Source organism: Acinonyx jubatus, chromosome E2 (genome assembly GCF_027475565.1).
Source record: "Acinonyx jubatus isolate Ajub_Pintada_27869175 chromosome E2, VMU_Ajub_asm_v1.0, whole genome shotgun sequence".
Taxonomy (NCBI): domain Eukaryota; kingdom Metazoa; phylum Chordata; class Mammalia; order Carnivora; family Felidae; genus Acinonyx; species Acinonyx jubatus.
The window spans coordinates 12,554,729-12,567,521 of record NC_069396.1 but is presented as its reverse complement, the minus strand read 5'-3'; the positions used below and the strand labels follow the sequence as shown (position 1 = coordinate 12,567,521).

General features: G+C 49.5%; 1 protein-coding gene across 2 annotated transcripts in view; it reads right to left on the bottom strand.

The window, feature by feature from the left end:
* The window catches only part of FA2H (fatty acid 2-hydroxylase), a 53,187-nt gene that overhangs the window by 7,318 nt on the left and 33,076 nt on the right, over nucleotides 1-12,793 (bottom strand). For both annotated transcript variants that reach the window (XM_053210163.1, XM_015087193.3), the window contains exons 3-4: nucleotides 7,497-7,639; nucleotides 6,580-6,686 (exon numbers count right to left, since the gene is read on the bottom strand). In XM_053210163.1, the coding sequence (XP_053066138.1) occupies nucleotides 6,580-6,686; nucleotides 7,497-7,639 (250 nt within the window). The remainder of the gene's footprint in view (nucleotides 1-6,579; nucleotides 6,687-7,496; nucleotides 7,640-12,793) is intronic.

Here is a 12,793-nt window from a genome sequence, read left to right as displayed (position 1 = left end):
TCACTTTTCCCCACAAGCCACTCCTTTAGCCAGACTTCCTCTCCCTTTTTAAAAATAATAGTCTCACTGAAATATAATTCACATGCTGTACAATTTACCCACTTAAAGTGTATAATTCAGTGGTTTCTAGTATACTCAGGATTGTGCCACCATCACTAGTCAATTTTAGAACATTTTCATCACCCCAAAAAGAAACCCTGTATCCATTACCAGTCACTCCCCACTTCCTTCCACACCCCTGCCACTTTGCAACCCATGGAAACCACAAATCTATGTTCTGTCTATGGATTTGCCTATTCAGGACAGTTGATATAAATGGACTCATAAAATACGTGGTCTTTTATGACTGGCTTCTTTTACATACACTATTTTGAAGGTTCACTGATATCGGGTGCCTGGGTGGCTCAGTCGGTTAAGTGTCTGACTCTTGATTTCTGTTTAGGTATTAATCTCACGGTGCATGAGATCGAGCCCTGCGTGTGGCTCTCTGCTGACAGCTCAGAGCCCGCTTTGGATCCTCTGTCTCTCTCTCTCTCTCTCTGTGTCTCTGCCCTCCCCCACTGCTGCCACTGTCTCTATATACGTCAAAAATAAACATTTTTTAAGAAGGTTCATCCATGTTGTCGTATGTATCAGGACTTCCTTCCTTTATAAGACTGAATATTTTTCCATGTTATGCATAGACCGTCTCCGTTTATCCATTCCTCAGTTGATGGGCATCTGGGTTATTTCTATTTTGGGGCTGTGACGAATAATGCTGCTATGAGCGTTCATGGACAAGTTTTTGTGGGGGCATGCTTCAGTTGTCCTGGGGATAAGCCTAGGAATGAAATTGCTGGGTCGTATTGTAACTATGTTTACTCTTTTGAGGAACCACCAAACTGTTTTCCAAAGATAACCGTTCTCTTTTGATCTTTCCTCCATCTCCCTTACCCACCCCCATGAATCCTCAACCCAGTACAAGAACCTGTGTGTCCTCTGCATATGCAAGCTGCTGAGCACAGAGGGACAGCTGTGTAGACACGGGTCTGGAAGCTTCAACCTCAGCTCTTGCGCGGTGATCCTTTTATGTCTCCAGGCTTAGATCCCTTCCTGCTGCTCTCAAACACTGCCCCCCTCCGTCCACCCAGCCTCCTACTTCAGACTTCCTCCACACCTTCCCTTCCACCTTTAACCATACCCAATTCTGCCCCCGCCCTTGAACTTCTTTCCTGCTCCTCAGGGAAGAGAGAGGCACCCAGGCACCTGGGTACTGGATGGTGGCAATAATCATAACAGCAGGTGTATACTGATCAGTAACTACATACCGAGCACCATGTAAGTGATTTACATGGATTACTTCATGTTTCCCCTCACTGCAACCTTATGAGGGAAGCCCTGACATTACCCATATGGGTGAGGATATGGAGATACAGACAACTTAAGTTACTTGTCAGGCTCAACCCACTAGGGAGTGCAGAGGCCACAGCCTGCTTCCCCCACCCCCTCCATCCCGAGCCCCTCCATCCCAAACAACTCCTCTCTGGGCATCTTCAACTTCTTCTCTAGTGGGCTTTCCCGTCATAGACTCTGTCCCTGATTCATAGCCAAGCCTATGGGAAAGACAGACTAGACTCATATCTCTACTTGATTGCTTCCCATTTGATTCTCAAGCCCCTACAGTCCGTCTTCTGCCCCAAGCCACTGGAATTGCAAAGGCTATTCAGGATGTACTTCTTGCCAGATCTAGTAAGCTTTTCAATTCATCCCCTGCTTGGCTGTGGCATATGATATTAGTGACCAGTCTCTTCTTGAATCTGGAGCCCCCACGAGTTCCTAACCTGAGGTTGTTGAACACCCAGAGTCCTCAGCTGGATTCCAGGGTGTCTGTGAAACTCCTGAAATGGTAACCCAAATGATGCCTCTTCGTACGATTTTTCAGGAAAGCGAGTCCACAGCTTCGCAGAATATCTCGAAGGATCTACGACCAGTATGGTGAGAATACACAGCTTGGCTTTTCTCCTCTTCCCTAGATGCCCCTTGTCAGGTTCCATCATGGAAATGCTGCCTCAGTCCCCAGCGTCAAAGCCTTCCTGCTCCACTCTCCCGTACTCCCTGCTCGATGCGGGAAGGTGGCCACACCCACAGGCTGACCACCCCCCACCCCAGACCCACACTTCACCCCAGCCCCGGACAGCCACTTGCTACAGGGGAACCTCCACATGGCTGTCCACAGGCCCCCAAAGTCAACAGTGGCCAGACGAGACCAATCTTCTTCCTCTTCTCCGTGCCCACCCTATCACTCCACGATGCTCCTCTTGGGTTCTTTCCTCTGCCAGAGGCACCAATATCCACATGTGACCAAAGGCTTAACTTATCCCCTTCTCTCGCATCCATCCAGGCACCTGTAGGCTCCCCCTCTTTAACATGTCTTGGCAAAGCAAAAGAAGCCAGACACAAAAATCCATGTTCTGTATGATTCCATTTGTATGGAGTGTCTAGAAGTGGCAAATGTGTAGAGACAGAAGGTAGATGTGGTGGTTGCCAAGGGCTTGGGGCATGGGAAATGGAGAGCAATGGGATTTCCTTTTGGGGTGATGAGAATGTTCTGGAACTAGACAGAGGCGGCAGTTGCACAATGTTGTGGATGTACTAAATGGCACTGAATTGCTCGCTGTGAAATGGTTACTTTTGTTATGTGAATCTCATCTCAATTAAAAAAAAAAAATCTCTCTCTGGTCGATTCTTTGCTCTTAATCCCCTACTACCTTATTACTTCTTGCCCAGTGATGGCATCTGCCTCCCATCCCAGTCCCCTGCCTCCCCGTGCATGTTCAAACCCTTCCACGGCGCCTCGTTACCTTTAGGTAAAGTGCAAACACCCAACGAGGCACTCAGAGTCCCTTGAGACCCGCCCAGCCAGCCACATCCCGCCTCGGTTCCCTGTTGCCTGGTAGTGGGACCAAACCAAAGCATGCGTGGCTCCTTAGATGTACCACATCCTCCCACCTCCCCATCTTATCCCTAATTTTGTTCATATTTTCTTTACTGGGATTCCCTCCCTGCTCCCTTATCCTCGGAGATTCAGCCCATGTGTCTCCTGCGAAAAGCCTCTGCAGACGCCCCTCATCCCCACTGGGGCTGGTTTTGAAGCTCCTACCCCACCCTTCATATCATATCACAGCTACCGTGCTGCACCCTGGCTTACGGGTTTTATCATTGGTCCCCATTTTATGGCAAGGGAGGCCTTTCATTTGATATCTCCAGGGCTTCACACAGCAGGTGCCTGGATACTTGAGAGATGGGTGGTTGGAAGCAAGCCCCTCTGAAGGGCTGTGCCCAGGTGAGGTCTGATCTGTGTCATTCTAAGTGTAGAACTGGGCCTAGAGGAAGGCAGCTTCGGGTTCTGTTGAAGGAAGCGTGGATGGCCACAGGTGGCTGCTGAGGAAGGAAGAAAGCCCAGGAAGGCAGGGAGGAGGAGGTGAGCTTCTAGCTCTTTGGAACAGAATCTAGGCCCAGCCCCATTCGGACAAAACAATGAAAGACCAAGGTGAACCTGACCTTTTGTACCAGGCTGAGCTGAGGGTGGGGGGAAGGGTGGGCAATAATCATGACCTTGGCTTGAAAACTTCTCAAATGGGACCGTAGTGATGACTGTTGGCTCAGTGGGGAGGGAGCAGTGGCTTTCTAAAACCCCTCCCCCACACAGGGCCTACCAGCCACAGAGTGGTAATTTAGAGCCAGATCCCTAAGAACGGGCACTGAGAGGAGGCTGGCTTCCTCCTTTCTACAGTTCCTGACCTGCAGCTCTGCAGGTTACTGTCCCACTGTGGTGGGCTCAGTGGGTGGCAATTTATCAGGACATCAACCTACGCCACGTCCACATTTGGTACAAGATGCTTCCCTAACAGCTCTGTGCGAGTGGCCGCCTGACCTTGGCTGAGCTGCCCTGGTAGGCGAGGAACCCTGCTTCTAGGGAGGTCCTGACACCTTTGGGGTCCTTCAAAACACGCTGGTTTTGGGCTTTGGCTTTGCAGACGTGGGTTCAAATCCTAGCTCTGTACCACCTACCTCGGTGTTTTCTCAACAGTAAAATATCCTACGCATTGTGAAAGGCTGTTGTTAGGATGGAGGGAATAGACCACCTAATTATATGATAAGTATAGATAATACACAGTAAGAATAATATATTTTCAGATAGTAATACTGATAATATAATGCTCCTCATATATAATAAGTAGCTACTATAATATTTATTTAGCTACTATAATTTTTAAATGGGATCATTCACATTTAAATATGAGGCAAAATACATCTAAGTTCTAACTTGTGGTCCTACTGTGCCCATCTTCTCTTGATTCTCCTTGTAGAGTTCTGGAGGGTTCCTGCTTGAAGAAGTTCCCCAGCCCCCCGCCTCCCCCTGCCCAGAGTGCAGGATCCCCACCTCGGTGCTCAGCTTTCCCATCAGCAGGGAGAGGACTGGACACACAGGAACATTCTGTGGCCACAGACTTTGGTCTTGACCTTGGCTCGGACTCCCACAACAGAGCCCGTTGGAGGCCTGCAGCGCCACCTGGGGTGCCGCTGGGCAATGGTTCTGGCTCAGCACTCCCTCTCATCTGCTCCCAGGAACTGCTCTAGGGGCCATCCTCAGTTTCCAGAACCCCTCTGCCTTTCAGAGCATTCTCATTCACGCATGTAGGCATCTCAGCATCGCACTGGTGTCTCCGTTCAGCTTCCACTGCCTCTCGGCCTCCCGAGTCCTCTGCCTCTATTCCAGCGCGCCCTCTGTCCACCAGCTGCACCGGGACCCTGCTGAGCACCCCCCTGCCTCACTTCGCCGGCTCTTAGTTTCTCTGCTGGCACCCGTGCCTTGCCTGACGAGCTTGGGGAGGAGGGAGGGATGTGGACACATCTCTCTCACGCCATCATCACTGGCATCACGGTCACAGACTCTACACTGGGCCTCTATTAGCGCATTTCAGCGCTCTGCAGAGGTCTGCCTTCAGGCCAAGCCCCCAGGTCACCCTCCCTGCCACGCAGAAGAGTCCCCTCCTATAGGTCAAGTCTCTGCCCGCCCCCTCACCCCAGCATCACCCCTGTCGGCCCATCCGGCCGGAGCTGGTACCGAGTGGCATCTCTGGAGGGCTCCTGCAGAGGGACCCGGGCCAAAGCTCTGGCATCCCCTTCCCCCTCCGGCTGCCAGCCCCGGCGGCCCAGCCACTGTTGGTGATTGTTAGGGGAGCGCCGGGTGGACAGTGGGCGATTCAGCGAGCAGGCCTTCTGAGCAACAAGCCTTGTGCTGTGCCTGAGCTATTCAGCGTGGGCAGAAAAGGGTAACCTTGGCATGTGGGGCGTGCATATTAACCCTTGGTGACCGGGAGCAGTTTGGGGCTCAGGGGGACTTCCTGCACTTGTTCGTCCCCCATCCCAACCTGGGCCAGGTGGGAAAACTGAAGCTCCCACCGCTGTGGCCAGGGCCCCTCTCACCTAAGCCATTCAGGCCCTCAACTTGTCCCCCACCCCGCAAAGGTGGGCTGGGAAGAGACGTCGGAGTGTGGGGAGAAGGAGCCTGTGTCCGGCAGAGAGAGGGAGGCTCTGAAGGTGCACAGTCAGGAATGGGAGACATGCGATCAGAAGAGGAAAGCCCGACTCACCCGCTCCCGGCACCCCTCCGCTGCCTGTCCCCTAACCTTGCCTGGGTCCGAGCCACCCACCAGGGGCTAGCACCTCCCTGAGGCAGGCTGTGACAGGACACGGGACCATCTGTGCAGGCGGTATGTTTCTGGGGACACAGGTAGGCGGTAAGCTTGGGAGGCAGTGGGCAGAAGTGGCCACCCCCAAATCTTAGAGACCCAGTCACATAGGCTCTTTGGAAGTTGCCCCACATCGGCCCTTCCCTCTGTCCCCTGATCCTCAAAGCTGGGGGGCACCCGACATTCACATGCTAGCCATATGACCCTGAATCCTCATTTGACTTTTCTGAGGCATTATGTCCTTGTTTCTAAAAGGGCATGATGATAGTACCTTTCTCATGGGGATGCTGGGAGGGTTAAGTGAGGTGGTCCCTGGAACCTGACACGTGGTAAGCGCCCAATAGTGGTTAGTGGGGTTCGTACTCCAAGTCAGGGGTTCTGTTGCATGAGCTTTTGCTCAGGAGACACCGTAGGACACTTCCAGATCTTTCTCTCCCAGGTTCTAATCTGTGCTGTGTTCAGTGGGCCATTTTGAGTTAAGCTCTCAGCTGTGCATCTAGTGAAATGATTTCATTTTGGTTTCTTTGACAGTCCCAAGTCATACGTTTTCTAGTATTACACTCAGCAAGAAGCCCTCTCCTTCATTGCTACGCCTCCTGATGAAATAATTTCGTTTAGTTTCTGCTCACGTATTGTTGTTGTTGTTGTTGTTTTTATCCATGTGGGGCTGCGGTCGGGGGAGCCTGACAGTTTTCTTTGTCTATTGCTACAGATAGGTCTCATTTACAAATGTTTGTGAGGTGGTTTGGGGTTCTGTGTTCTTCAAAACTCAGGACCAGAGACACCACTGAAATTTCCTGCCTCCAGGACCCAGGGGAGCAAACCAGGAAGGAACCAACGTTACCTGTGGAGAAGGAAGCAAAGAGTCGAACGTTGCCCTGGGCAAAGGTTCGGTAGTAGGACCAGCTGAGGTACAGCACCAGGGGTGTCCAGATGAGGGGGACAGAGTACCTGCAGGAGGATCCTCAGGGTGAGAAAAATACATGCACAGGGGCTCGACAGGGTTCAGCTTCCCCAGAGACGCATCGCTCAACTAGAGGAAGGAGTAAATGATACCAAAGCATGTGCGGAAAGCATATGGAGACATAGGGCCAAAGGGACACTGCTTTGGGGATGGGGAGAAGAAAAGAAGAGAGAGGCTGTAAGTCTATCTCCTTCTGTCTCTGAAGTGAGTTACTGGCAGAAAAGAATTGCATCCCTGTGGCCAGACTCTGCGCCGCTGGATTGATGCCGACCTCTTGTGGCAAAGAAGCCAATTGCAGGCAAAATTGTTCCCATGGGCTTTCCAGGCTGGAAAACCCTCCTAAGAGTCTGGAATGGAACAGGGTGGCTGTTCTATTGAGCCTGGGTGGCTCAGTTGGTTAAGCATCTGACTCAATTTCAGCTCAGGTCATGATCTCATGGTTGTGGGATCAATCGTGGTGTTGGGCTTAGCACGAAGCCTGCTTGGGATTCTCTCTCCCCCTCGCTATGCCCCTCCTCCACTCATGCTCTCTCTTAAAATAAATACATAAACTTAAAAAAAAAAGAATGAGGTGACATTTAAAGTGGCTTCTGGCTACATGTTAGCTTGCCACTCACTCAATGGATAAACCATGCATAGGAATGGATTGTATCTATGGCATGTTCCACTATCCCCAAGAGTTGACACTACAGCTCTGGGCTCTGGAGAGGGACCCAACTGTCCCTTCTCCTTCTGTATCCGACTGGCAGCAACAGGAGAGAAGGACAGCCCCACCATGGGCCCAGAGCAGGGCTCACCAGGCAGTCTTGGAGAGGGCCTCGATGAGGTCGGAGTGGAAGAGGCGGATGGGCCTGGTCACTGGCTGGTGGACCCACTCGTCATACTTCTCTCCCAAGTGGCCTACCTGCCACAGCAGGGGCTTCCGCCAGTCTACCAAATCCTGCAAGAGACAAAGTCAAGTGGAATTGATATTCACACCTGTGCACATTCACTCTCCCATTTTCTGGTACGATATCCCAATCTCCATTCCCCACCTAAGCTCACATGATCTGTACCCACCCCTCCACTTCAATGATCCTAGAACTGACCAAGACACTCATCTCAGCCTTCCAGTCACAGAAACGGGATCCAGGACAGGTCCATGGCCTAAGCCGGTGCAATGAGCTGTCAGACACCCTTTCTTCCTGCTGGGGTTGCTAAGCTGGCACGGCACGACCCTGGAGTTGCTAGCAGACTTGGTCAACACAGAGGATGGCCAACCTAGGAGCTAGAGACACTGAATCTGGGTCATGACACCCGAGCACCCAGATTCAACCACACCCGAAGACTGAAGTCTCGCTCAGGACTCTTTAGGTCCAGAAGCCTCAGACAACAGGCCTGCTCTCTCAGCTGAAGGTGGGGCAAAAGGTGCAGCATCAATCTGAGGACACAGCTGTGAGGGTCCATGTCTGCATCGTATAGGCATGTTTAGAATCCAGGCCTGCATGTTAATGAATTGGAGGTGATGTGCTGTTGGAATTCTCCAGTGTTAACTTTGGAACTCTGTATCCGATTGGGACAAGAGTGCTGTGGAGCCTTTATGGTCAGCAACCCAGTAAACCTCACACAAAGTGAAGGCTGTTGGACACCGTTTTGAAGGTCATGGCTGGCAGCCGACACAGGTCTTTTCTGATAGCACAGCATCTGCTGAAGCCGGAAGTTGCGATGAGATTTTGGTAGGAGAGAGACCCTAAGCTTTCTGTACATCTTTGCTCTTCTCCACTGTAATTTTTATTTCTTTGCACATTTTGAGCATGAACACTTGATGTGACATTGTAGCAAATGATGCATGACTTGCCTTCCACATCTAGCTTTAGTCCCTCAAACCCATGGCCGGGTCGTGGGCATGGACTTACTTTAGATAGGAATGGGAAAAAAGGTCTATGATAGGCATATTAAGTCTGCAATTTTATGAAGTTAGCTAGAGAAAATAAATTATTTGGCCCCTGCAAAAATGAAAACAAAAACAATAAAAAACAAAAAAAACTATATTAGTGGGGCACCAGGGTGGCTCACTCGGTTAAGTGTCCGACTTCAGCTCAGGTCATGATCTCATGGTTTGTGAATTCAAGCCTCACATCGGGATCTGTGCTTATAGCTCAGAGCCTGGAGCCTACTTTGGATTCTGTGTCTCCCTCTCTTTCTGCCCCTCCCCCACTCATTCTCTCTCTCTCTCTCTCTCTCTCTCTCTCTCTCTCTCTCTCTCTCTCTCAAAAATAAACATTTAAAAATTAAAGGGGCACCTGGGTGGCTCAGTCGGTTAAGCGTCCGACTTCAGCTCAGGTCACGATCTCGCGGTCCGCGAGTTCGAGCCCCGCGTCGGGCTCTGGGCTGATGGCTCAGAGCCTGGAGCCTGCTTCCGATTCTGTGTCTCCCTCTCTCTCTGCCCCTCCCCCGTTCATGCTGTGTCTCTCTCTGTCTCAAAAATAAATAAAAACGTTAAAAAAAAAGTTTAAAAATTAAAAAAAAAACTGTAGTAGCAATAAAATAGGCCTTTTCCCTTTTACCATGGGCTTTCTTCTTGATATTGGTCTGGATGATTCATTCAATCACCCATTCAAACTATTATTCATTCAAAAATTTGCTTGATATTTCATATATGTGTATATTTTTATGCAAGCAGCTGGGAAAAAGAAATGGAAATGTAAGAGACCATCTTTGCTTTATATAGCTTAGTGCTTAATTAGAGTTGACTGTAGAGTCAGGCCTAGGTGCAATTCCTGCCTCCATCACTTACTGTGTGACCTTAGGCAAATTACTTGACTTCTCTGAGCCTCAGTTTTCCCAGCTATGAGATGGAAGTAATGATACCTGCATAAAGTGTTCAGCAAGCTAAAACACGCCAGGGGAGAGGCGCCTGGGTGGCTCAGTCAGTTAAACGTCTGACTTTGGTTCAGGTCATGATCTCACGGTTTGTGGGTTCGAGCCCCACATCAGGCTCTGTGCTGACCGCTTGCTCAGAGCCTGGAGCCTGCTTCGGATTCTCTGTCTCCTTCTCTCTCTGCCCCTCCCCCACTTGGGCTCTGTCTCTCTCTGTATCTCAAGAATAAATAAATGTAAAACTTTCTAAACAACAACAACAACAACAACAACAAACACACCAGGTGAGGTAGTTTAGTGGTGATGCAAGCAGACTGAGATTAGAAGGCAGAATGATTGATACCAACGCCTGGGTCCAGGGTAGGAGAAAGGCCTTGCAGAAAACCTAGGGTTTGGGTTAGAGCCCACAAAGCATGGAAGACTTGGAAAGAAGAGGGGAAGGGTGCAGGAGGAGATATGGAGTTGAGACTATGACCTATGGAGGTCAACTCTATGGAGTTGAGACTGTGGCCTATATGGTATTTTGACACCAGTCTGCAGGGCAGTAGGAAGAAATCTGTTGATGGTCTTAGATGACAGAACACCCAGTACCAGGCCCAGGAGTTGGTACTTTATCCTCCAGGCCAACTGTCTCCAGGGTGGGGGTGTATGCATCCCCTAGGGGTACTCAAGGCTGGTCCACAGATGCAGGGAGAAAATTTTAGAGACTCTTTCTGTTTGTGACACATTTATCTCATCTTTAAACCATGTATGGATATTTTCTAATACAAGAGTACATTAGCACATGCAAATAATTTAGAGATAATTAAAATAGACATGTAATGGACAAGGTGCTCTAAATGTTTTACTCATAGGGATGCAAGATCAAAAAAGCCCGGAAGCTGCAGCTCTAGGAAACGCAAAGCCCTTGAAGATTTCTGAGGAGTCCGCATATTGAAGAAGATTAACCTGGGCGCAAATCAGTAAACCACAACCGGTAAAGAACAATGAACTTGTAGTGAGAGACCGCTTTCAAAGCCAGCCATGTATCAGCCATGGGCATGGGCAAGCGCCTTTACCTCTTGGAGCTCCTAGGCTCTGGCATCTGTAAAGCTGGGTGTGCCCTGACCTTCCACCCACAATAGGAGAGGGGGTCAGATGCGCCCAGTGCATGGTGGGTATCAATAAATCTCCAAAATAAGGGAGTTAGGCAGTGTCAGGAAACTAAGAGTGTGTATGTGGAGGAATAGCACTCGCGCCTGGGACAAGGAGTCAAAGTGATTCAGAGACCTGCCTTCCCGCGTCCCTGGCTGGAACGTCATCCTTGCACAGGCCTCCATGCCAAAGCTGGTGTGGCTTCAGCAGATCCCAGCCCTGCCAGAGGCGAAACTAGCCCCATTATCACAGCCTTGGAACAGGGTTTAGGGGCCTCAGGGCCAGCAGGGAGTTCACTGGGCATTCTTTCTGCGCCTGTCACCAGGGAGGAAAGGCCCCAAATCTTTGTGGTTCCTGCCATGTGAACTTGGTGATTCCCAGGTGGTGGCTGCCTTCCTGCTTCCCAGGCTAGAGGATGACTCATGTCAGCCTGGAGCCATCCATCCAGCACCAGTTACACCTGGCGATCACCCAAACCTCACCTGGCCCCAGCTCCCTTCCTGGCCCCAGTCCCCAAGTCTCCTTGACTTTCTCCCTTGGTTCTAGCAGCAGATAGATTCATTGGGTACACACTGTCTCATTCCTTCCATTCCTCTGCCTTAGGTCTCTACACACGCACGTACACAGCACCATCGCCACCAGGAAAAAGAACTGGAGGAACCAGCTAGCGGCCTTTGTTTACACCTTATCTTGCAGCGCCTCCAGAGCCCCACCTCAGAGGAAGCTAAGCCGGGGTCATGGTGAGAGCTTGAGGCTTTGTCCCAATTGCAATAACCTTAGAACTAACATTCTACAGGGCATTTGTCATCTGTATATTCATCATGTACCAAGCATGGTTCTAAACATCTTACGTGAATTAAATCATTTGACCCTTGCCGTACCCCTAACTAGGTAGCTACTATTATTACTGTTATTTTGCAGATGGGAAACGAAGGTGGGCAACTTGCCCAAGGTTGCCCAGTTACATCTTTTTGATGAGTTGGCTCCTTTATCATTGGGAAATGGCATTTTGGTCCCTGGTAATATCCTTTATCCAAAGCCCACTTCGTCTGATTTTAATAGAGGCACACTGGGCTTTTTTATGCTTGGTGTTTGTACGGTCTGTCTTTTCCTACCCTTTTACTTTCCTCTTGCATTTGTCTTTACATTTAAAGAGCATCTCTTGCAGACAGCATATAGCTGGGTCTTGCTTTTTTATCTAGTCAGACAATCTCTGCCTCTTAATTGGAGTGTTTGGTCTATTTACATTTAATGCTGGGTAGGTCTACTACCTTCTTTACTACCTTGTTTTCTATTTGTCTCCTCCACTTTTCTTTCTTGACTTGTTTGCATTAATCAAGTATTTAAAAATATGCTATATTATAATCTCTATTGGCTTTTTAGCTATGTTTTTGTATTTTTCCTCCAGCTATGCTCTAAGGATGATAATATGCATATTTAACCTACCACCATCTATCTTTTTTTTTTTAATTTTTTTAATGTGTTTATTTGTTTTTGAGACAGAGAGACACCGAGCATGAGCAGGGGAGGGGCAGAAAGAGGGGGAGACACAGAATCTGAAGCGAGCTCCAGGCTCTGAGCTGTCAGCACAGAGCCCGACACGGGGCTTGAACTCACAGAGTGTGAGATCATGACCTGAGCTGAAGTCGGACGCTCAACCGACTGAGCCACCCAGGCGCCCCTATCACCATCTATCTTGAATGAACCCCCTGGATTTTGTATGTTCCATTTTTGCATGTTACACACAACACTCTATGCCTGTACACTTAGTTCAGACTTAGCTACCTTAGACAATGAACCTTTCTAGCTATATATAACACAAGGGTATGGCCAGGCAGGCCTCTCTCTCAGCCTAGCAGTGGTTTGGGCAAATTTTTGCCTGTTGATCCATTTTGCCCTTATTTCATAAAGTGAGTAGAAAACAGCATAGGATTTATAAGCTTAATTCAGTTGAGACACAGGAAGAATGTCTAGGTGAGCAGCAAGCTGGGAATCTAGCCTGAATCTTATACCCAATTGCAAAGGGAACAGAACAAAAGGACAGAGCAGGTGTGGGGAGCTGGTTGTTTACAGGTGGGGTAGATAGGGCCACCTCCCTCAG